At 47.9% G+C, this 24,506-nt stretch overlaps 1 protein-coding gene across 2 annotated transcripts in view; it reads right to left on the minus strand.

Moving 5' to 3' along the window:
• Window positions 1–24,506, minus strand: part of DYNC1LI2 (dynein cytoplasmic 1 light intermediate chain 2) — a 215,008-nt gene that overhangs the window by 90,481 nt on the left and 100,021 nt on the right. For both annotated transcript variants that reach the window (XM_029608195.1, XM_029608194.1), the window contains exon 9: window positions 11,106–11,165. In XM_029608195.1, the coding sequence (XP_029464055.1) occupies window positions 11,106–11,165 (60 nt within the window). The remainder of the gene's footprint in view (window positions 1–11,105; window positions 11,166–24,506) is intronic.

Raw genomic sequence — 24,506 nt, forward strand, 5'->3', positions numbered from 1 at the left:
AGACAATTTACGAGCACCTGTTTTCTAACCTGCGCACAGCCACTTCTCCTGGGCGCCCAATGCTGAGGAGGTGCCAGGGACACACAATTTCCCCTACTGCCTCCTTTTTTCGCAGCAGCTCATTTGCCGACTGCATCGTGCACCCGGGAGAAGTGGATGGGGGCGCATTAGGAAAGCAGGCGCTCAATCATGAGCACCTGTTTTTCCCGCGCGGATATTACTTTGGCCTGAGAAAGTGGTAAAACAGAGGAAGTGACGTCACCAGTGGAAATGGAAGCTTACAGCAGAGCTCCTCTCCCCATCTAGCGAATCTTGCTTCATCAGAGCCTTTTTCTCTCTCATCGGCAAGACTGCTCCATTGCGTCAGCGGCACGATGGCTGCTACCGGTATACGAAAATTGGTTGATTTTCGCCAGTTCTCCTATCACTGAGGACAGGGAAGGCTGCGATGTCAATCACCTGGAAGGCCTAGAAGATTTCTCAAACCTTGGTGAGGGCACCAACTATCCCTTCAGTGGACCTTCCTTCCCGTGACGAATTCAGGGAATGGTTTTGCAGTCTGTGCAAAGATTTAAAAGATTATAAGAAAGAGTTGTTGGGAATGATGGAAGAAATTAAGGAGGAGATAGCTACCTTGGGACATCAAATCGACGAACTTGATACCACATGGAATTTCAAGCGGAGGCCTCTACAAAAGTCTCATCTGACCTGCAAGATGAGAATTTCTACAAAAGAAAAATTGGCTGACTTGGAGAATTGGGTATGATGAGGAAACCTGTGATTCAGAGGCTTTCGGGAATCTCCAGAAAACACTGACTGCACAGCTCTGATGGAGCGTTTCTGCAAATACCACCTTGTGTCTCACTCAGAGGAAGGAGCAAATGATCTTCCTGCCATCAAATTGGATAGAGCCCATCAGGCAATAGGTATATCTAATAACTGATCTAGAAACATTGTCTGCTTTCATGATTTCACAGTAAAAGTAAAGGTAGCTACAGCTGCTAAAAATGCAAACCATCTGGTCATGGGAAGGCCAAGAAACAGCAATCTATACTAACCTTTCACAAGCCAGTTTGTAAAATAGGCAAGAATTGCGGGAAGTTAACATTTTCTTTACGCAAGAAAGATGTAAGTATAGATGGCTCCATCCATTTGGCTTATCTTTTTCCACTGATGGAGTGACTTCTAAAATCTGCACTATCACTGATGCCATTCCTATTCTTCAGAACCGTGGATTTGCTTCATCTTCAGAGGCATCAAAGATGACTAAAATTTCCAGCTCTAGGGCCCCATTTCCAACTTGGCAGTGGCCTGGCAAACATAATAGATTAATGAGGCATTCTGGTGGATCCCTGGTTACTAAGGATAACACCTGATTCTTTTCTATAGCATGCAACTTTTAATGCTAAATTTTCTTTCAGGTTCAAACTTTAAATTTTTCATAACCATGTGGCGTTGTTTTTGTTGCTAAGATGGTTCCATGCTCCTTTTGCTATTATCTTATCTCCATGGCTTGAAGGACGGCCGCTGAGAGTCTCTTCGGAATGTTCTTTTAGAGGTGGACGGGAAATCAGAAGGCACCGACGAAAGCTGGCGTAGCGTTTCATGATGGTCCTTGAGCTGTGCTATGGTCTCCTGGATTTTGTCCCCGAACAGATTATCTCCAGTGCAGGGCAGGTCAGCCAACCGGTCCTGTACTTCTGGTCTTGTCAGAGGACTTCAGCCAGGCCCATCTTCGTGCACTCATCCCTGCTGTGGACATCCTAGAAGCAGTGTCAAAAATGTCATAGGCAGCGCGGACTTCATGCTTGCCAGCATCTAGACCCTTCAGAGCCAGGGTATAGAGTTGATCCTGAAGCTGGTCGGGTAAAGACTCAGAAAATTCCTGGATCTTTTTAAATAAGTCCCTCATGTATAACTGGTAGGAAGCAATGTGAGAAATAAGCATTGAGCCATGGAAAATACGATGGCCAAATGCATCCAGGGACCTCTGTTCTTTCCCTGGAGGTATGGAAGAATGAGGCTTAGAACGGTGTGCCTTTTTCTGGGCTGACTCTACAACCACAGAATGGTGATCGAGCTGTGGTTTTTGTAAACCAGGGGCTGTCTGTACCAGGTAGGTGGCATCTGTTTTTCGATTCACTGGTGGTACAGAGCCTGGATGCTCCCAATTCCTCTTCAGCAAGTCCAGGAGGACTTCAATAACAGGTATGGACATGATGTCCTTGGATGCATCTACGACTTGGAGCACTTCCAGCATCTTGTGTCTGGAGTCCTCTTCCGTCTGAAGTTGGAATGGTATGGCTTCAGACATTTCCTTTATAAAATTAATAAAGGACAGGTCCTCTGGAGGAGAACGTCTTCTCTCCTCAGGGGGAGATGGTTCTGAAGGTAGATCATCAGAATCCTGGGAAGAATCATTAGTCCAAGGATCGTAAGGCTGATCACCGGCTCCCATAGGATCTCCAGAGGGAAGAAATGGTGCTATTCCTGAAGGATCAGGCCTAGGCACCGACAGCATCGATGGAGGCACAGATTGAGGACGAAGCAGTGTCGATGGTATCGGTGACATCAATGGGCAAGTCGGTGGCAAGATCCCAGACGTCCCGGGCATAGGTTCCGGCCTCTGTGTTTCCTCGTCGTCCGATGGCAAAGGGATTGGGGTGGGAAGCGTTGGACATACCGGTATCCTCGATTCTACCGGTGGAAGGGCACCAATCAACGCATCCAGCCTGCCGAGTAGTTGTGCGAGCACTGTGGGAATTGGGTCAGCGACTGGGGCTGGCGTGTCTATGGAGGCTGGAAGCCCTGCAGTGCCTTTCCGATGGCCTCTTGGATCATCCGATCCAATTCCTTGCGGAAGCCTGGGGTGTGGAACCCCAGCTCCGGAGTACGAGGCAGTACTGGTGTAGCCGGAGGGTCCACCGGTAAAAGTGAAGTTGCGGCTTCCGGTACCAATGAAGGTGGGGGACGCCTCGGTGACCCAGTCGCAGAGGAGGATGGGGCCTTCTCTGGATGGGATTTCTTTATCAGTGGCTCTGTTTATGCCGATGCAAAAGGCTTGCCTGGATCAGCGGACTAAGCCTTCCGATTACGGTGTCGACGCTTTTCACGATGTTCTCCTTGGTCCTTCTCAGGAGCCGAAGAGGAAGAAGTTGATGCCTTCGGAGTAGTTGGCGCTGGGTGGACAGCACCGGTGTCCCGCTGCTGGCGAGAGGTCGATGGCACCAGCTCAGATGATGTCGAAACGTTCGATGGAGTCAGTGGCTTTGCCTGAAAAAAACTCCATCTTCTCTGAGCGGGCCTTATGGCCCTTTGGTGTCATTAGGGCACATTTGGTGCAAGTTAAGACGTCGTGGTCCGACCCCAAACACAACACACAGACCCTATGCGGGTCCGTGATGGACACTTGTCAGAGGACAATCGGGGCACCGATGAAAACCTGACGCCATGGCCTTGACAAAAATTTAGCCACGCTGCGGTCGATGGCCAGTAGGCCCTGAAGGGAAAACTCAATGGGAATTGACCGCAAATGAGGGTAAAGCCTTACCTTATGACCGCAGAGTATGGAATCGATAGGGTGACCCCTATGGGGTAGAACAGTTGTGTAATTTTGGAAATAAGTTCCGTCAGGAAATTCCTGTCAGGAATCTCTAGAGAACTCCTTAACCCACTTGGCTACTGCTGCGCAGAAAAAAAAAAGAGACTGAAGGGGGAACCCTACTGGATGCAGGGTTAGTGCCATGCTGGGCATGCCCAGTGGGTGCCAGTCAAAGTTCTAGAAACTTTGACAAAAGTGTTCCGTGATTCGGCTCCATCCTGATGTCACCCATATGTGAGGACTAACATCCTGCTTGTCCTGTGAGACATACAAAAGCTACTCCTGGACAGGGCGGAAGGCTGCCCGTGGCCCACTTAGTACTGCCCTTGCAAAGGCTGCGTCTTCTCGGGCCTGAACATCCAGATGGTAGAACCTGGAGAAGGTGTGTATGGAGGACCACGTTTCCGCCTGACAGATTTTGGCGGGCGACAGCAGCTTGGTTTCTGCCCAAGAAACTGCCTGTGCCCTCGTAGAATGATCCTTAACCTGTAGTGGTAAGGGTTTTCCTGCCTCTATGTAGGCTGCCTTGATTACTTCTTTGATCCAGTGGGCTATGGTCGCCATGCGAGGCCGCTTCACCTTGTTTCTTCCCGCTGTGAAGAACGAACAAGCGATCCATTTTGCGCACCGGTTCCGATCTTTCCAGGTATCGCACCAGGAGTCTGCCGACATTTAGATGGCGAAGAAGGCGTGAGTCTTCCGAGTCTTTATGTTCATACGGAGATGGCAGGGAGATGGCCTGGTTCAAATGAAAATTTGAAACCACTTTCGGTAGGAAGGAGGGGATGGTGCGCAGCTGTATAGTTCCAGGGGTGAACCTAAGGAACGGTTCCCGACAAGATAGTGGCTGTAGTTCGGAGATGCGACGAGCTGAACATATTGCCACCAGGAATACAGTCTTCAATGTTAAGAGGCGGAGTGACAGACCGTGCACTGGTCTGAAGGAAGCCCCTGCTAGGAAGTCTAATACTAGATTGAGATTCCAAAGGGGCACGGCCACTTCAGGGGTGGCCGGAGTTGTTTAATCCCTTTCAGGAAGCAGGACAAATCCGGATGAGTTGATAGCCGGATATCATCCACTTTGGCTGTGAAGCAGGACAGTGCGGCTACTTGGACCTTGAGGGAGTTGAGTGACAACCCCTTCTTCATACTGTCCTGTAGGAACTCCAGAATCATGGGGATCTTGGCAGTCTGTGGGACTATCCCACGGTCCTCGCAGCAGGCTTCGAATACTCTCCAGATCCGTATGTATGACAGGGATGTGGAGAACTTGCGCTTGTGTAGTAGGGTGTCAATCACGGCCTTTGAATAACCGTGCTTCTTCAGGTGAGTCCTCTCAAGGGCTAGACCGTAAGAATCGAGGCAGATCTTTGGTGCAGAATCGACCCTGCCGGAGAAGGTTCCTGTGTGGAGGTAGGCACATAGAGTTCCCCGCAAGGAGTCTTTGCATGGCTGCGTACCATGGTTGTCTTGGCCAATCCAGGGCCAGTAGTAGAACTAGTCCACTGTGATGTTCTGTCTTGCGGATGTCCTTGCCCAGCAGCGGCCATGGGGGGGAAGGCGAGCAGTAAGTCTTCCTCTGGCCAAGTTTGGACGAGAGCATCGATCCCTTGGGAATGTGGCTCTCGTCTGCAACTGAAGAACCTGGGAACTTGGGCACCAAGATGGGTGGCCAGTAGATCCATGGCTGGGAGGCCCCAGCGATTTACTATCAGTTGGAAGGCTGTGGTCGACAGCATCCATTCCCCCGGGTCCAGGCTCTCTCTGCTGAGGAAGTCTGCTGAGATGTTGTCGTTTTCCTGTGATGTGGGAGGCAGAGATCCCTTGCAGGTTTATCTCCGCCCATGCCATGAGAGGGTTTATATCTCCAGAGACACCTGCTGGCTTCTGGTTCCTCCCTGGAGGTTGATGTAAGCCACCGTTGTAGCGTTGTCCGACATTACTTGAATCGCTTTGCCTCTGAGTTTGTGGCTGAATTGCAGGTGCTTCCAGGCAGTTTATGTTCCATTCCACCTCTTCCTTGTTCCACTGTCCCTGGGCCGTCAGTTCCTGACAGTGGGCTCTCCACCCTCGCAGGCTCGCAACCGTGGTGAGCAATATCCAGTTCGGTGGGGATAGGCTTACTCCTCTACTTAGGTGGTCATCCTGTAGCCACCACTGGTGCTGAGAACATACCTCTGCTGTTAGTTGGAGTCGAATTGAGTAGTCCTGGGACAGTGGGTTCCATCATAACAGTAAGGACCGCTGCCTCATGGGGACTATCTTCAAGTCCCCATGAGGCAGGGGACTTGAAGACAGTCCCATACCTTGGGGCGAGCACTGGTCATCAATTGTAATTGTTCCATCAGTTTCCTTGGTGTCGAAATGGGCCCCCAGCTACTCTAGTGATTGAGAGGGCTGCAGACTGCTCTTGCCAGAGTTCACGACCCAACCAAATTCCTGCAGCAGGTCACCTGCCGGTTCTCTTCCAAAGACTTTGTCCTGATAAGCCAGTCGTCCAAGTAAAGGTGTACCAAGATAAATTCCTTCCTCAGTGTTGCCACCACGACCACCATAATTTTGAAGAATGTTCTGGGGGTGGTTGCTAGGCCAAAAGGTAGCGCTCGGAACTGATAATGGTGACCCAGTATCACAAAGCGTAGAAAACGCTGGTGATCCTGATGGACTGGAATGTGAAGGTAGGCTTCGGATAGGTCCAGAGAGGTTAGAAACTCTTCTGGTAGAAATCCCATGTGTACTGGGTAAGAGTATAGTAATAGGAGTATACTACCGTCCACCTGGACAAAATGGTCAAACAGAGGATGAAATGCTAAGAAATCAGGGAAGGTAACCAATTTGGCAGTGCAATAATAATGGGAGATTTTAATTACCCCAATATTGACTGGGTAAATGTAACATCAGGACTTGCTAGAAACAAAGTTCCTGGATGTAATAAATGACTGCTTCATGGAGCAATTGGCTTTAGAGAGAGAGGGAGCTAGTTTAGATTTAATTCTTACTGGAACGCAGGATTTCGTGACAGAGGTACCGGTGGTGGGGCCATTTGGCAATAGTGATCATAACATGATCAAATTTAAACCAATAACTGGAAGGGAGACAATAAGTAAATCTACAGCTCTAACACTAAATTTTCAAAAGGGAAACTGATAAAATGAGGAAAATAGAAAAAAACTGAAAGGTAAAGCTGCAAAGGTTAAAAGTTTTCAACAGGCATGGAAACTGTTTAAAAATACAATCCTAGACGCGCAGTCCAGATGTATTCTAAGCATTAAGAAAGGTGGAAGGAAGGCAAAAAACGATTACCGGCATGGTTAAAAGGTGAGGTGAAAGAGGCTATTTTAGGCAAAAAAAACATCCTTCAAAAATTGGAAGAAGGATCCATCTGAAGAAAATAGGATAAAGCATAAGCATTGTCAAGCTAAGTGTAAAACACTGATAAGACAGGCGAAGAGAGAATTTGAAATTAAGTTGGCAGTAGAGGCAAAAACTCATAATAAAAACTTTAAATATATCCGAAGCAAGAAACCTGTGAGGGAGTCAGTTGGACTGTTAAGATGACAGAGGGGTTTTAAAGGGACTCTTAGGGAAGATAAGGCCATTGCAGAAAGACTGAATGAATTCTTTGTTTCCATGTTTACTAATGAGGATGTTGGGGAGATACCAGTTCTGGAGATGGTTTTCAAGGGTGATCAGGCCAGATTGACAAACTAAAGAGTAACAGATCACCTGGACTGGATGGGTATGCATCCTAGGGTACTGAAGGAACTCAAAAATGAAATTTCTGATCTATTAGTTAAAATTTGTAACCTATCATTAAAATCATCCATTCTACCTGAAGACTGGCCAATGTAACCCCAATATTTAAAAAGGGCTCCAGGGGCAATCTGGATAACTATAGACCAGTGAGCCTGACTTCAGTGCCGGGAAAATAGTGGAAACTATTCTAAAGATCAAAATTGCAGAGCATATAGAAACACATGGTTTAACGGAATACAGTCAACATGGATTTACCAAAGGGAAGACTTGCCTAACAAATCTGCTTCATTTTTTTTTTGAAGAGGTTAATAAACACGTGGATAAAGGTGAACCAGTAGATGTAGTGTATTTGGATTTTCAGAAGGCATTTGACAAAGTCCCTCATGAGAGGCTTCTAAGAAAACTAAAAAGTCATAGGATAGGAGGCGATGTCCTTTCGTGGATTACAAACTGATTAAAAGACAGGAAACAGTAAGATTAAATGGTCAATTTACTCAGTGGAAAAGGGTAAACAGTGGAGTGCCTCATGGATCTGTACTTGGACCAGTGCTTTTCAATATATTTATAAATGATATGGAAAGGAATACAGAGTGAGGTTATCAAATTTGTGGATGATACAAAATTATTCAGAGTAGTTAATTCACAAGCGGTTTGTGATAAATTACAGGAGGACCTTGCAAGACTGGAAGACTGGGCATCCAAATGGCAGATGAAATTTAATGTGGACAAGTGCAAGATGTTGCATATAGGGAAAAATAACCCTTGCTGTAGTTACACGATGTTAGGTTTCATATTAGGAGCTACCACCCACGAAAAAGATCTAGGCATCATAGTGGATAATACTTTGAAATCATCAGCTCAGTGTACTGCAGCAATCAAAAAAGCAAACAGAATGCTAGGAATTATTAGGAAGGGAGTGGTGAATAAAATGGAAAATGTCATAATGCCTCTGTATTGCTCCATGGTGAGACAGCACCTTGAATACTGTGTACAATTCTGGTTGCCGTATCTCAGAAAAGATATTAGTTGAGATGGAGAAGGTACAGAGAAGGGCAACCAAAATGATAAAGGGGATGGAACAATTCCCCTATGAGGAAAGGCTGAAGAGGTTAGAGCTGTTCAGCTTGGAGAAGAGATGGCTGAGGGGGGAAATGATAGAGGTCTTTAAAATCATGAGAGGTCTTGAACGAGTAGATGTGAATCGGTTATTTACACTTTCGGATAATAGAAGGACTAGGGGGCTCTCCATGAAGCTAGCAAGTAGCACATTTAAGACTAATCTGAGAAAATTCTTTTTCACTCAACGCACAATTAAGCTCTGGAATTTGTTGCCAGAGGATGTGGTTAGTGCAGTTAGTGTAGCTGGGTTCAAAAAAGGTTTGGATAAGTTCTTGGAGAAGACCATTAACTGCTATTAATCAAGCTGACTTAGGGGAATGGCCTCTGCTATTACTGGCATCAGGAGCATGAGATCTTCTTGGTGTTTGGGTACTTGCCAGGTTTTTGTGGCCTGGTTTGGCCTCTATTGGAAACAGAATGCTAGGTTTGATGGACCCTTGGTCTGATCCAGCAGGGTAAGTTCTTATGTTCTTATTCACTTGTCTCAGAAACACCTCTCCTCTCTAGTGCTAGAGAGGAGTTGAAACGACTGGAAGCATCTAATATTACGCACACCCTAGACCTTGTTAAACAGAAATACTTTGAAGGTGGAGAGACAGCAGGAAAGTTGTTGGCTAATAAATTAAAGAAAGTCTCTCTCCAAAACCATATTTAAAAATTAAGGATGAAACTGGGGTGATTTTGACTAACACTTCTGATATTTAGTATGTTAAAATCCTGGCAACAGAAAATATTTAGCTTCATATGGAAGAGACGACCACCCAAAGTTTGCTGGAGTGGATCCCCCTACCTTCCTTTAAATCCTGGAAGGATTGTGTATCTCTCTTATGGAACACCATATGGGAGGCAGGTCGACTGGCAATCGAAATATAACCTTCTGCAATCTGAGTTTCTCTCCTATCAACAATTGATTCACTTTTTAATGTAGTGTTAAAATTGGCTCTCATTTAATGCTTGGGAAATCTCTCTGAGGGCTACTGCACTAAGGGGGTACAATGAAGGGTTTGATTTCTAAACTTTAAACCTTTGCATATTTGTGCTTGGGAGAAAAATCTGGGTTGCTCTTTTTCAGAGCAAGAATGGGAACTCATTTTCCTTAAGATCAGCAAATCTTTAATTTTGGAAAATAGTCGAACTGCTGTATTGATAGTATTATACCCTTGATAAATTGCATAGGTTTTACCCCAATGTTAGTAACCTTTGCTAGAGGGGCTGTGTTTCTGTAGGATTTTTTTTTCATATTTGGTGGGACTGTCCCATTATCCACTTGTTTTGGCAATGGATGACGACTCATTTCAGAGATCCTTCACAAAGTCAATCTGTCGGCAGAAGGTGTGTTCCTGAACTGTTCTGTTGAATGTACAAGCCTTGTTTCTCAACTTCTGATTCAGCAGATTTGTACCACTGCCAGGATTGAAATTGTAAGTTATTGGAAACAGAAGGTTGTTCCACTATTAAAAGGGATGCTATCAGATTAGATACAGTGTGTACATTGAGCAAAATTACAGCTACTAAATGACACAATCTCCTGAAATTTGATTTAATATGGGTGTCCTTATATGTTTTGGAGAAAACCTGTTTAATGTTAGTTATTTCTTTGACGACTCCTTTCTATGATTTATTATTCATAATTGTTATGTACTGATAACTGGGATCTTGAATATTGCTTAAGAGCGGAAAGAATGGGGAGGGAGGGAGGGCTTGGAGTCATATTTGTAAAATCACTGTTGTCATCAAGTGCTTGTTTTATTACTGTTCTTTTATCTTTATTTTTCTTGTGCATCACTGAGAGGTTATTTCTTTCTTATTGACATGTTATTTTAAAAAAAAGTGGTTGATTATTTAAATGTATAATGAAAAAAATACATCCTCCAATTTAGTTTGAAATTCTATTTAAAGCTCTAAAAATAAAAGTTAAAAATAGTTGATACACTTTTATAAAATAACTCACCATAATATACAATTGTAAACATGCAGCACATCACAAAAAGACCTCACAGGAAAACTTTGTCAGGCATGTTTCACGCATTTGTGCAATGTACGTGAAAAAAGAGGGGGGAGGGGGGATTGTTACACATCAGCTAAGAAGTTGAGACTATGAGAGTAATAAAGCAAAACCCCTTCAGGGTTTTGTTTTCTATCTGAACTGCTTTCACTCATTATAGAAACCCTTAAATGAGTACCCATTTTAAATAGTGTGTTCATATCTGGAGATTATTTAACTAAAATGTGGGTGTTATTTTTACAAAATGGATGATCCGGTGTCTTTCATCTCTGCAAAAGCAGCAAGGCTGTGGGCTCCCTATGTACATGCAGGTAGCGTGGATACACTGGAACAGCGTGAAGATGAAATCCGACCTGCGAGGTGCTCCTTAACAATGTGCCACTGACCTGGCAGAAGTTAACAACCATACAGAGAGCCCGCAGCTCTCCCAGTTACAGGCATGGGATTTTCACGTGCAATTAAGCAAAGAACTGCTGAAAGATTTTTTTCAGTGACAAAAAAATTCAGGCATGCAAGCAAATCTTTCACATTAGTCAGACAAAATTCTGTGGCTTTTCAAAATGTCTCATCTGCCACATGAGTTTCCATGCCACAAGCATGCAAGCTGTCTTTTCCTTTTCATACCTGTTGCTTCATAAGAAACACCTGCTCATCTTCTGCTACCAACTCTTTGTCATGGACTAACTGTTGAAGAATAAAAGCGAAATTTAGATATTGGAAGTGCCTGGTGAATGACAAAGCATTACTAAAATCTAGGGCAGCAGTATTCATTTCCAGTCCTCAATTGCTTCAAACAGGTCATGTTTTCAGGATATCTTTAATGGATATGCATGAGATAGATTTGCATGCACACTACCTCAAAAATGTATACAAATCTACCTCATCCATATTTATTAGGAATATCTGGAAAACCTGACCAGTCTGCAGCCTTCGAAGACTGGAAATGAATGCCATGGATCTAGGGTCTCTTTACAAACCACCAATAATCACAGAAATGTTCCTAAAAGATTAGTGTCTATTGAGGTAGGAATTTATATTCTAACATTTACAATGGACAAATTACTTACCTGACAATTTTTTTTTCCTTAGGGTAGACAAATAGACTCAGGACCAATGGATTATATGCTCCCCTACTAGTAGATGGAGATGGAGTCAGGTTTCAAAGCTGACATCACCCTAGATACACCCCTGCAGTGACCTCAGCCCTTCAGTATTCTCTTCAAAAGCCATTGTGGACATACTATTGAAAAAACTTGATTAAAACTCGATTAAAACCAATTTGACTATCAAAAAAACGGATAACCATAACTGTACTCAACCAAACGTTGAATCCAGGCAAGATTATAGATGCCCTGATCTAGGGATTGGGCAACGGCTTATCCGTAACCTCTTGGAATCAATAATCATTTCACAGGAGATTCCTTGGCACTGTTCTTGGGCAGCATGGGCGGGATGCTGAGTCCATCTGTCTACACTAAGGAAAATGAAATTATCAGGTAAGTAATTTCTCCATTTCCTAGCATGTAGCCAGATGGACTCAGGACCAATGGGATGCACAAAAGCTACTTCCGACCAGGGCAGGAGGCTGCCCACAGTTTGGTTAACACTGTCCTTGCAAAGGCTGCATCCTCTTGGGCCTGAACGTTCAGCGACGTGGTCCTCCTTACACACCTGGAGAAGGTGTGTAAGGAGGACCACGTCGCCGCTTGGCAGATGTCAATGGGAGACAACAGTCTAGCGTCCTCCCAGGAGACTGCCTCAGCCTTAGTTGAATGAGCTTTAACCTGAAAGGGTAATGGCCTTCCTGTCTCCACATAGGCTCCCATGACCACTTCCTTGATCCAGCGAGCTATGGTAGCCCGCAAAGCTGGTTCATCTTGCCTCCTTCCAAGCAGTCCATCTTGCAGACGGGTTCTGAAACTTCCAGATACTGCACCAAAAGCCTACTGACATTTAAATGGCGGAGGGGGCGGTATTTTTCTGCGTCCTTGTGCCTTTCTAGGGATGGCAATGAAATGGACTTATTCAAATGAAACTCTGAGACTACTTTGGGCAAGAAGGATGGAACGGTACGAAGTTGTAACGCTCCTGGAGTCATCCGGAGGAACAGTTCCCGACATGACAATGCCTGTAGTTCAGAATTGCGATGAGCCGAGCATATAGCCACCAGGAACACAGTTTTCAGGATTAACAAGCACAAGAAAAGACTGTGCAGCAGCCAAAAGGAGGGCCCTGCCAAAAACTTTAATACTAGATTAAGATTCCACAAGGGAACCAGCCACCGTAGGGGTGGTCGAAGGTGCTTTACCCCTTTCAGAAAAATGGGCCATGTCCAGATGAACTGACAGGTGGGCTCCATTCACCTTGCTCCTGAAACAGGAGAGAGCTGCTACGTGGATCTTCAAGGAGTTAAGGGTCAAACCTTTACTCAAGCCATCCTGTAAAAATTCCAGAATTAGTTGGATTTTGACCGTCTGAGGGAAAACATTGTGTTCCTCGCACCAGGCGTCAAATGCTCTCTAGACCCGCACATACGCTAAGGACGTAGAGAACTTCCGCACGCGGACTAAGGTGGCAATTACTGCCACTGAATATCCACGCTTCATCAGACGAGCCCTCTCAAGGGCCAAGCCGTAAGACAGAATTGAGACGGATCCTCATGAAGGATCGGTCCCTGCTGAAGCAAGTCCCTGTGCAGTGGGAGGCACAGGGGAGTCTCCACCAGGAGATGGATGCCTAGGCCATCTGGGGCTACTAGTAGAACTAATCCCCTGTGGCACTCGATTCTGCGAATGACCCTGCCCCAGAAGGAGCTACAGAGGGAAGGTGTATAGTAAGCCCTCTTCCGGTCAGGTCTGAACAAGAGCGTCGATCCCCAGAGACCATTGAGGTCTTCTGCAACTGAAGAATCAGGGAACCTTCGCATTGTGAGATGCGGCCAGCAAGTCGGTGGACAGGAGTCCCCAGCGATCTACCACCAGCTGAAAGGTTTTTTGTCGAAAATGCCCATTTTTCCTGGATCCAGACTCTCCCTGCTTAGAAAGTCTGCTCTGACGTTACCTTTTCCTGCGATGTGGGAGGCCGAAATCATCTGTAGATTTATTTCCGCCTATTCCATAAGATCTATCTCCTTTGACACTTGCAGGCTCTTGGTTCCCCCCTGGCGGTTGATGTAGGCCAGGGGTTTCCAACCACCGGTCCACGGACCAGGACCGAGCCGTTGGGGGTTTTTTGCCGGTCTGCGGCGCCGCCAAGCACCGGCTAGTGTGTAGCATGCTCCCGGTCTCTCCCGCTGCTCTTCCTTCCCTGCTGCCGTTGCCGCCAGGTGCTAGAAGAAGCTGTGGCACCTGCAGCTGGCCTTTTCTCCTTCCCGTGCCTGCCCCCCCCCATGACCCAGAACAGGAAGTGATACATAGAGCGGTGCGCGGGAAGGAGAAAGGCCATGCCACGTGGAAAAGTAGCAGCGGCGGCAGCAGCGGCCTCCGAGCAATCAAAGCAGACGGTAATCGGGAAAGGAGAAAGCAGCATGAGCCTCCCACGACCGATGGGATTCTTCTTTCTTGGCCTGCGGGGGCTGGAGGAGGAGGCTGCTGCAGCTACCATTTGTGCTTGGGAGGGGGGGGGAGTGAATGAAAGAAAGAGAGAAGCAGCCAGCCAGCCTGCCTGTGTGTGATTGAGAGAAACTGGTCAGAGAGCTGATGTGTGTGTATGTGAGACACAATGAAAGTGATTGCTCAGGGAGATGACTGATGTGTATGTGAGAGTGTGAGACAGTCAGGGAGGTGACCAATGTGTGTGTGTGTGTGTGAGAGAGAGAGAAACAGCATGGAAGTGAGAAGTCTGGGTATGTGAGAAAGCATGGGCGTAAGAAGCCTGGTGTTGGGGGGGGGGGGTGTGAAAGAAAGCATGGGAGTGGGAAGCCTGTGTGTGTGTGCATGCATGACAGAGAGAGACTGGTTGGTAAGGTGATGGTGTGTGTGAATGTGTGAGAGAGAATGTGATTCAGGGAATGAGAAGCCTGAGCATGTGGAGTGTGAGCATGGAAATGAGAAACTTGGTGTGTGTGTGAGACACAGCATGGGAGGGAGAAGCCTGTATATCTGAAAGAGAACATGGGAGTGGGAAGCCTGTTTGTGTATGTATGCATGAGAGAGATCAGGTGACGTGTGTGTGCGTGTGTGTGTGAGTGTGTGTGTGAGAGAGAGAGAGAGAAAGAAAGTGATTATGGGAATGAGAAGCCTGTGCATGTGAAGAGTGAGCATGGGGGTGAGAAACCTGGGTATGTGTGAGACACATCATGGGAGTGAGAAGCCTGTATATCTGAAAGAGAACATGAGAGTGGGAAGCGTGTGTGCGTGCAAGTGTGTGAGAAAGAAAGTGATTATGGGAATGAGAAGCCTGTGCATGTGGAGAGAACAAGCATAGAAGTGAGAGACTGGTGAGTGTGTGTGTGTGAGAGAGAGACAGAGAAAGTGATTATGAGAGTGAGAAGCCCATATATGTAAGTAGAACAAGGGAGTGGGAAGCCTGTGTGTGTATGCATGAGAGAAACTGTTCTGGAAGGTGACTGGTGTGTGTGCGCCAAAGACTGTTTGGGAGGAGATTGGTGTGTGAGACACAGAAACTGGTCATGGGGGCATGACTGGTATGGTGTGTGTGTGTGAGAGAGACATGGGCACTAAGGAAGAGGACCATAAGTATAGAGCTTAGCTTCTACTGCTGCTTCTGGCGTGTGCCACGCCCTGCATGGAAGGGGAGTAAGAGAGCTGCTGGAGGGGGTAAGTAAAGCTGGCTTTTTAAGTTTATTTTTTGTGATTGACTGCCATTTTAATTATGTGATGTCTGCTTTTTTGAAATATTTTATTGGTGTTTGGAGAATGTTTAATAGTTTTTATGAGCTTTTAATTGTTGGATGTTATTCTGTTCATAGCTGTTTTGAAACATTTATTCTGCTTATTAGTATAGTTTTACAATTATTTCTGTGTGGGGATCACTAGCTGCTTGCTAGTTCTGTTTTCCTAATAAGAGGTGTATTGGTTTTTAGGGCCTGATTTAATATTTGTAGTGTTGCCTTTTCATAGATAGGGTTGCTCCTGTTTGAGTGTATTCCATAATACAGGTGTAACTGTGTGTGGATTAGTTTATGTGCATTACTACAGATCCTGGGAGTATGTTAGGTCGGTTCTGTGTCAGTTACCGAGATGAGATATTTTACTAGCATGTAAGCTTTTGTATCAGTCTTATTTGTTGTGTTTTCTCAAGAGGACATGCAATGGTGGTAAACTGCTGTCTTTTCATAAGTAGGGCTATTGAGCCTGGAAGTAGAAGGAGTTTGAGTTGCTGTTACTGAGATGACACCAGAACCAGAATATCTTTTTTGTAGGGTGAGTTGTATGGGGAATGTCATAATTCTGCTTTACATCCATTATTGTGGGTCAGGGGGGTTCCCGTGGATGCAATCTGTACTTTTACATCTAGCCCCGTGATGATCATGGGTCAGTGTGTCATGCATGTGAGAACCTATGGTGAGTTGAGTCACATTCACATTATAAATGTCATAATTAAATGATAAGTGTGCACTAAAATCCAACCCCCTCCATAACCCCACCCCCATATGACCAAAGCCCCGCCCCTGCCCCATCCCCACCCTGCCATGGAAAAATGGTCTTGCTTGAAGCCGGTCCCTGGTGCTAAAAAGGTTGGGGACCATTGATGTAGGCTACCATTGTTGTGTTGTCCGACATTAGGCAGACCGCTTGCCCCTGGCGTATGTGGCTAAATTGTAGACATGCCAATATGACTGCCCAGGCTTCCAGGCAGTTTATGTTCAAATGTGCCTCTCTCTCAGTCCAACGCCTCTGGGCCGTCAGTTCCTGACAGTAAGCTCCCCAGCCCCGAAGGGTCGCGTCTGTCTTGAGGACCAGCCAGTTCGACAGGGACAGGGTTAACCCTTGCCCAGGTGAGCTTCTTGTAGCCACCACTGGAGCAGAGAACAAAACTTCCATTGGTAGGTGGAGGAGAATTGAGTAGTCTTGGGATAGCGGGCTCCAACATGACAGCAGGGAGAGTTAAAGTGGTTGCTCTCACCCACGGTAATACCTCCAAGGTTGACGTCATCAAACCTGGGACCTGAAGATAGAGCCACACCCTCTGGCGTATCGTGTTCGTCAGACACATTTGGGACATCAACTTCCTTATCTGCATGGATGGGAGGAAGACCTTGCCCTGCTTGGTGATGAAACAGACTCCCAGATATTCCAAGGACTGGGAGGGTTTGAGACTGCTTTTGTCCATGTTTATGACCCAACCAAGTTCTTGAAGCAGGGAGGTCACCATGCTGGACACCGGAGACTCTCTTCCACAGACTTTGCTCGGATCAACCATTTGTCCAAGGCGCACAAGGATTCCCTCTTTTCTCAGTGCAGCCGCTACAACCACCATAATCTTGGAAAATGTTCTGGGGGCAGAGGCCAGGCCAAAGGGCAGCGCCCAGACCGATAATTGTGGCCCAGCACCACAAAGCGTAGGAAACGTTTATGTTCTTGCTAGATTGGAATATGAAGGTATGCCTCAGAAAGGTCCAGGAAGGTTAAGAATTCTCCCAATTATACGGCTGTTATCACAGAGTGCAGAGTTTCCATGCAGAAATAAATTACTCCTAGATGTCTGTTGACACTCATGGTCCAGGATGGGGCAAAAGGAACCCTCCCCTTCTTGGGTACAATGAAATAGATGGAATAATGCCACGTATTTTCCTGGTGCGCAGGTACTGGAATTATAGCCCTCAACCTAAGGAGCCTTACTAAAGAGGACTCCACTGCCTGCTTCTTCTGCTGGGAGTGACAAGGAGACATCATGAACAAGTCCCAAGGAGTGCTGGAAATTCCATCTAATATCCTTCTTGTATGGCATCCAGTACCCATTTATCCAAAGTGATCTCGACCCACCGCTGGCAGAAGAAGGACAGTCGACCCCCTATCTCCTCGTTTCGGGGGTGGGTCAGCAAAACTTCATTAGGAGGTTCGGGAAGAACCTGAGCCTGAACCTGCCATTCTCTTGGGCTGTCGACTCCGAAAGGATCGAGACCTCTGAAATGTTGAGTTTCTGTAGGGCCGAAAGCGTTGGGAGCCCCTGGATTGACCCCTCATGAGCAAAGGGGGCTGTAACTGTTCTCTCATCTTCTGGTAGCCAGGGCACTGGAGATTCACCCCATTTACTGTGCAACTTTTCCAATTTGCTTCCAAAGAGGAGTGATCCCTTAAAGGCATCTTTGTAAGGTTTGCCTTAGTTGCATCTGCTAACCAATTTCGCAGCCATAGCTGTATTTTGGTTGCTACCACTGAGGCCATTCCTCTGGCCGAGGTACAGACTAGGTCAGAGCCCACGTCAGCTAAAATGGAGAAATTACTTACCTGATAATTTCGTTTTCCTTAGTGTAGACAGATGGACTCAGGACCAATGGGTATAGGGTACTCCTCATAGCAGTTGGAGACGGATCAGATTTCAATCTGACGTCAGCCCCTAGTACATATACCCCTGCAGGAAGTGCAGCTCTTCAGTATTCTCCTCGAACAGCATTGTGGATATATGTGTGACAGACTAATTAATTAATTTATTTATTTATTTATTGGATTTTATATACCGCCGCTCATCAGAGATATCACGTCGGTGTACAGAGAACGAAAAAATACGCAATTGCGTTGTACATAAAACAGTATGAAAACAACTGGGAACCAATACATTAAAACAGTTAAATGCATTAACAAAAACAGGTTATACAAATATAAATAGATATATATAGATAATATATTATGGATTAGTTATAATAACATAACTTATTATAGTATCAAGGGAAACTGTAGGAGAGAAAAAGGAATGAAGAGGTATAAGTTTAAATAGGGGAAAATGAGGGTGAGGACAGGGAGGAAAGGATTATATACAAGTGAAGCAGTTAAGTAGAGCAAATTCTTCAGTTATATGAGATAGCAAAGAAGGTGGTAGGGATGAAAAAGAGATAAAAAGCGTCTGGAGTTGACTGCTGTAGGAAGGAGGTAGGGGAGAGGGGTAGGGGAAAGGGGTGGTTAATTTGATTAACTTTATAACTTGGTTAAACTTTATAACTTGATAAATTTGATCTGGTTGACTTGGCTATAGCTGGAGACCGCCAGGATACTCAACCGGAAGCGTCGCCACCCGGATGGGTGGGCGTCCTAGGCGAATGAAAACATGGCTTACCCTTGAATCATTCAAAGGTCCATGCGTAACGACAGCCTAGGGTGGGATGCTGAGTCCATCTGTCTACACTAAGGAAAACAAAATTATCAGTTAAGTAATTTCTCCATTTCCTAGCATGTAGCAGATGGACTGAGGACCAATGGGATGTATAAAAGCTACTCCCGAAGCGGGTGGGAGGCTGCCCATGATCCACTTAGTACTGCCCTTGCAAATGCCGTGTCCTCCCGAGCCTGAACATCCAGGCGGTAGAACCTGGAGAAGGTGGATGGAGGACCATGTCGCTGCCCTGCAAACTTGGCGGGCGACAGCATCCTGGTTTCTGCCCAAGACACTGCCTGGGCTCTAGTAGAATGGGCCTTGACCTGTAGAGGCGGTGGCTTGCCCGCTTCTACGTAGGCCGCCTTGATGACTTCCTTGATCCAGCGGGCTATGGTTGCCCGCGAGGCTGCTTCCCCTTGTCTCTTCCCGCTGTGAAGGACGAATAGGTGGTCCGTTTTTCGTATGGGTTCTGACATTTCCAGGTATATGGATAGGAGTCTGCCGATGTTGAGGTGGCGTAGGCTATGAGCCTCTTCCGCATTCAACTCATCCGGTGATGGAAGCGAGATGGTTTGGTTAAGATGGAAGTGTGACACCACTTTGGGAAGGAACGAAGAGACTGTGCGTAGCTGGATGGTTCCCGGGTGAGCCTGAGGAACGGTTCACGGCAGGACAGTGCTTGTAGTTCCAAGATGCGTCGGGCTGAACAAACTGCCAGCAGGAATGCTGTCTTTAAGGTTAACAGGCGGAGTGACAGACCTCGGAGAGGCTGGAAGGAGTTTCCTGCTAGAAAATCCAAGACCAGGTTGAGATTCCAAAGAGGTACCGGCCACTTTAGTGGTGGGCAGATGTGTTTAACTCCTTTCAGGAAGCATGAGAAGTCTGGATGAGAAGCAATGCTGTCGCCCTCGCTCCTGGAGCCGTAGCATGACAATGCGGCTACCTGTACCTTGATGGAGTTGAAGGACAGACCCTTCGTAGTCCATTCTGCAGGAATTCCAGGATCACAGGAACTTTAATTGAGCATGGTATGATGTCGTGGTCTTCGCACCAGGCTTCGAATACTCTCCAGATCCTTATGTATGTTAAAGATGTGGAGAACTTGCATGCTCGGAGTAGGGTGTTGATTACAGCCCCTGAGTATCCGCTCTCTCTCAGGCAAGCCCTCTCAATGGCCAGGCCATAAGATAGAATTGACCTGGATCCACGTGGAGGATCGGTCCTTGTTGAAGCAGGTCTCTGTGTGGAGGCAGTGGCAGGGGGGTCCCTGCTAGTAATCTCATGTCTGCGTACCACTGTCTTCTTGGCCAGTCCGGGGCCACAAGAAGTACTAGTTCCCTGTGAAGCTGTATCTTGTGAATGATTGCGCCCAACAGGGGCCATGGCGGGAAGGCATATAATAGGGTCCCCTGTGGCCAGGTCTGTACCAGGGCATCGATCCCCTGGGATTGAGGTTCCCGCCTGCGGCTGAAGTACCTGGGTACTTGGGCGTTGGACCGGTTTGCCAGGAGGTCCATGCCTGGTGTCCCCCACCGGTTCACTATCTTTTGGAATGCCGCAGGCGACAGCTTCCATTCTCCTGGGTTTAGACTTTCTTTCCTGAGGTAGTCCGCCGTGATGTTGTCTTTCCCGGCGATGTGGGCGGCTGAGATCTCCTGGAGGTTTACTTCCGCCCACGGCATTAGAGGGTCGATTTCCAGAGACACCTGTTGGCTTCTGGTTCCCCCCCCCCCCCCCGATGGTTGATGTAGGCCACTGTCGTGGCATTGTCCGACATTACTCTGACCGCTTTGTCTCGGAGCCTGTGAGCGAATCTTAGGCAGGCGAGTCTGACCGCCCGCGCTTCTAGGTGGTCGATGTTCCATCCAGACTCTTCTACATTCCACTGCCCTTGGGTGGTTAACTCCTTGCAGCATGCTCCCCATCCGAGTAGGCTGGCATCTGTGGTGAGCAGGGTCCAGGTTGGTGAAGATAGCTTCGTCCCCTGGTTCAGGTGGCTGTCCTGCAGCCACCACCTTAACAGGGTCCGGACTCTGCCCGGCAGTGCTAGACGGATGGCGTAGTTCCGGGACCGTGGATTCCATCATGTCAGAAGTGAGCGCTGTAGGGGTCTCATGTGAGCTCGCGCCCATGGCACTACTTCCAGAGTGGATGCCATCAGACCAAGGACTTGTAGGTAATCCCAAGTGGAGCGAGATTCGCTCAGCAGGGCTTGTAACCGGTTCCTCAGTTTTGATCTCCTTGTGGGGGTCAGTTTTGATCTCCTTGTGGGGGTCAGGCTGACCTTGTCCTCTTTGGTATCAAATCGGACTCCTAGGTATTCTAGCGACTGTGTGGGTTGCAAACAACTTATTTGTGTTGACCACCCATCCGAGGCTCTCCAGTAGAGATTTGACTCTGTTGGTTGCTTGGTGACGGTCCTCTGGCGATTTCGCCCTGATCAGCCAATCATCTAGGTAAGGGTGTACGAGGATTCCTTCCTTCCTCAGTGTTGCCGCCACCACCACTATGATCTTGGTTCCGGGGTGCTGTAGCTAACCCGAAGGGTAGTGCCCGGAACTGGTAGTGATGGTCCAGGATTTTGAAGCGTAGGAAGCGCTGATGTTCCTGATGAATCGGTATGTGAAGGTAGGCCTCCGAAAGATCCAGGGATGTGAGGAACTCTCCCGGTTGTATTGCCCTTATTACGGAGCATAGGGTTTCCATGCGAAAGCAGGGAATCCTCAGGTGGCTCAAGTCGGTTGACCGACTTGAGGTCCAGGATGGGCCTGAACGTCCCCTCTTTCTTGGGGACGATAAAATAAATGGAATAATGCCCAGTATTTATTTCTTGTGGGGGCACTGGGGTTATGGCCTCGAGGGCCAGTAGTCTGGTCAGTGTAGTTTCCACTGCCACCCTCTTGGAGGGGTCGTGGCAGGGGGATTCCACGAACTTGTCCGAGGGGGTTCATAGGAAATCCAGGTAGTATCCCTCTCGAATGATGTTAGGACCCACTTGTCCGACGTTATCTCGACCCATCTGTGGTAGAATAGGGCTAGTCTGCCCCCTATGGCTACTTCCCTTGGATGGGTTGGCTGAATCTCATTGTGGGGTTCGGCTGGGGCCTGGACCAGAGCCGTTTCTCCTCTTGCTGTGCTTGTTCCAAAGGACTGGTTCCTGCCCATAGGGCGGGGCGCTTGGTAGTTGCTTCTGTATGGACTGAAGTGCTGTGAACATCTGCCCCTGGAAGATCGGGGGAAGGGTCGCTGGTTTTTCTTATTCCTGTCTCCGGTAGTCACGGTAACGGGGACTCGCCCCACTTGTTAGCCAGTTTCTCTAGTTCGCTGCCGAACAGAAGGGATCCTTTGAAGGGCATCCTTGTGAGACGCGTTTTGGAAGATACGTCGGCCAACCAGTTTCGGAGCCAGAGTTGTCGCCTGGCAGCCACAGCTGATGACACTCCTCTGGCCGCTGTGCGCACCAGATCGGAAGCAGCGTCCACAAGGAATGATACTGCTGGTTCCATGGCCTCCCCAGGGGTGTTGTTCCTGGTCTGAGATAGGCAGGCATGTGTCACTACGGTGAAGCAGGCCGCTATTTGTAGGGACATAGCGGTGACGTCAAAGGACTGTTTAAGGATGGATTCCAGGCACCGGTCCTGAGCATCTTTGAGCGCTGCTCCTCCCTCCACTGGGCTAGTAGTGTGCTTCGAGATCACGCAGACCATGGCATCCACTTTTGGGCATGTCAGAAGGTCTTTGGCCGCCGGGTCCAGGGGGTATATGGCTGTCATAGCTCATCCCTCTTTGAATGTGGACTCTGGAGCACTCCATTCCAGGTCAATTAGCTGCTGGGCGGCTTGTAAGAGAGGGGAATGGCGAGAGGTTTGGCAGAGTCCCTCTAGCAGGGGATTTGCCTTAGGCTCCCCCGAAGCGCCTGCATCCGGGATGGCGAGCTCCTTCAGACTGTGGGTGACCAGGTCTGGGAGCTCGTCCTTGGTGAAGAAGCGTCTCATAGTTCGGTGAGGTTCTGTCCCCAGGGGAGTTCCCCTTCCTCTAGGGGCTCTGTTTCCTCTTCAGAGTTGTCAGTGTCCCCATAGGTGGGGTTTCTGGGCGGTGGAAACATTTGTCTAGGCCTAGAGGGCCCTGCGGCATAAGGGTCTTCTGGTGGAGACTGTGGCTGTCTAGCCGGAGGCTCCGTCTGCATGTGGACGAAGGTGTGTAGTCCTTTGAAGAATTCCACCCATGAGATAGACGCTGGGTCAAAGCTAAGGGGTGTTGAGTCCCTGGGGGTCCCTGTCTGAGGGGGTGTCCTGCTGGAATTTGCTAGGTCCGGGGTACTCACTGAGGAGCTAGTACTCTGTCCTGGGTGGGACTGGCCCTGGCCTGGATCTCCCAGGACCTCCTCGCACTGGGCTCTGGCCTCTTTGCTTTGTGCGGCTCTGATGTGGCATGCTGGGCAGAGGCCTTGAGCTCCTTTCCCGGTGGTGCCATCGCTATAAGAAAATTACTTCTTACCTGCTAATTTTCGTTCCTGTAGTACTAAGGATCAGTCCAGACGGTGGGTTATGTCCCCCGTCCAGCAGATGGAGTCAGAGCAAACTTCGGAGGGTGCTGGCATATAAGCTGGTGCACCCCTCCTAGATCCTCAGTATCGAGAATATCAAAGCCAAGCCAGAATACTGGACAGACCAAGGCAGATGGATCAAGCAAACCCTAAACAGTCAACTGTAAACTTTGAAAGAACTATGCAAAGTGCAATGAGAACTGTCAAAACATATACAAACACAAACACGCAGTCAGGAATCCCCGAAGGGAGAATAAAAATTAGAATAGTAAGACAGGAGAGACGGACGAACAGGTTCCCCCCTAGATCCAAATACGTCCAGGGTGGGCGTCTGGACTGATCCTTAGTACTACAGGAACGAAAATTAGCAGGTAAGAAGTAATTTTCTTTTCCCTGTACGTACCAGGATCAGTCCAGACAGTGGGATGTACCAAAGCTTCCCTAAACCGGGTGGGTTCCTGGGAATCCTGCTCGAATAACCCTGTCCCCAAAGGAACCAGACTCAGATACCTGTACATGAAGCCGGTAATGTCTGGAGAACGTGTGAAGAGACTTCCAGGTCGCTGCTCGACAGATTTCTTGCACGGAGACGAGCTGGGACTCTGCACAGGAGGTGGCCTGGGCTCGGAGAGAATGAGCCTTGAGACCCGTCGGGGGATCCTTCCCGGAACCGATGTATGCCGAAGTCACCGCCTCCTTGAGCCAGCGCGCAATCGTAGTCTTTGACGCTGGATGACCCTTTCTAGTCCCCGACCAGAGCACGAAAAGGTGATCGGAGACCCGGAATTCATTAGTCACTTCCAAATAATGTAGAAGAGTGCGCTTTACGTCCAGTCGCCGAAGAGACATGGGGGCATCAGCCGGGAAGGCTGGCAGCTCCACTACCTGGTTCATGTGGAAAGAGGAAACCACCTTAGGCAGGAACGAAGGGACTGTTCGGATGTAAACTCCCGAGTCCGTGAACCGTAGAAAGGGCTCCCTGCACGACAGAGCTTGGAGCTCGGAGATGCGCCGCGCAGAGGCGATGGCGACCAAGAAGACCGCCTTTAGGGTGATGTCTTTGAGGGCAGCCTGCCGCAGCGGTTCGAAGGGGGGCCCACCCAGGGCCCGTAACACCAGGTTTAGATTCCACGAAGGACAGAGAGGACGCACCGGCGGTCGTAGGTGCTCGACTCCCTTGAGGAACCGCGAGATGTCCGGATGAG

The sequence above is a fragment of the Rhinatrema bivittatum genome, chromosome 7, assembly GCF_901001135.1.
Source record: "Rhinatrema bivittatum chromosome 7, aRhiBiv1.1, whole genome shotgun sequence".
Lineage (NCBI taxonomy): Eukaryota > Metazoa > Chordata > Amphibia > Gymnophiona > Rhinatrematidae > Rhinatrema > Rhinatrema bivittatum.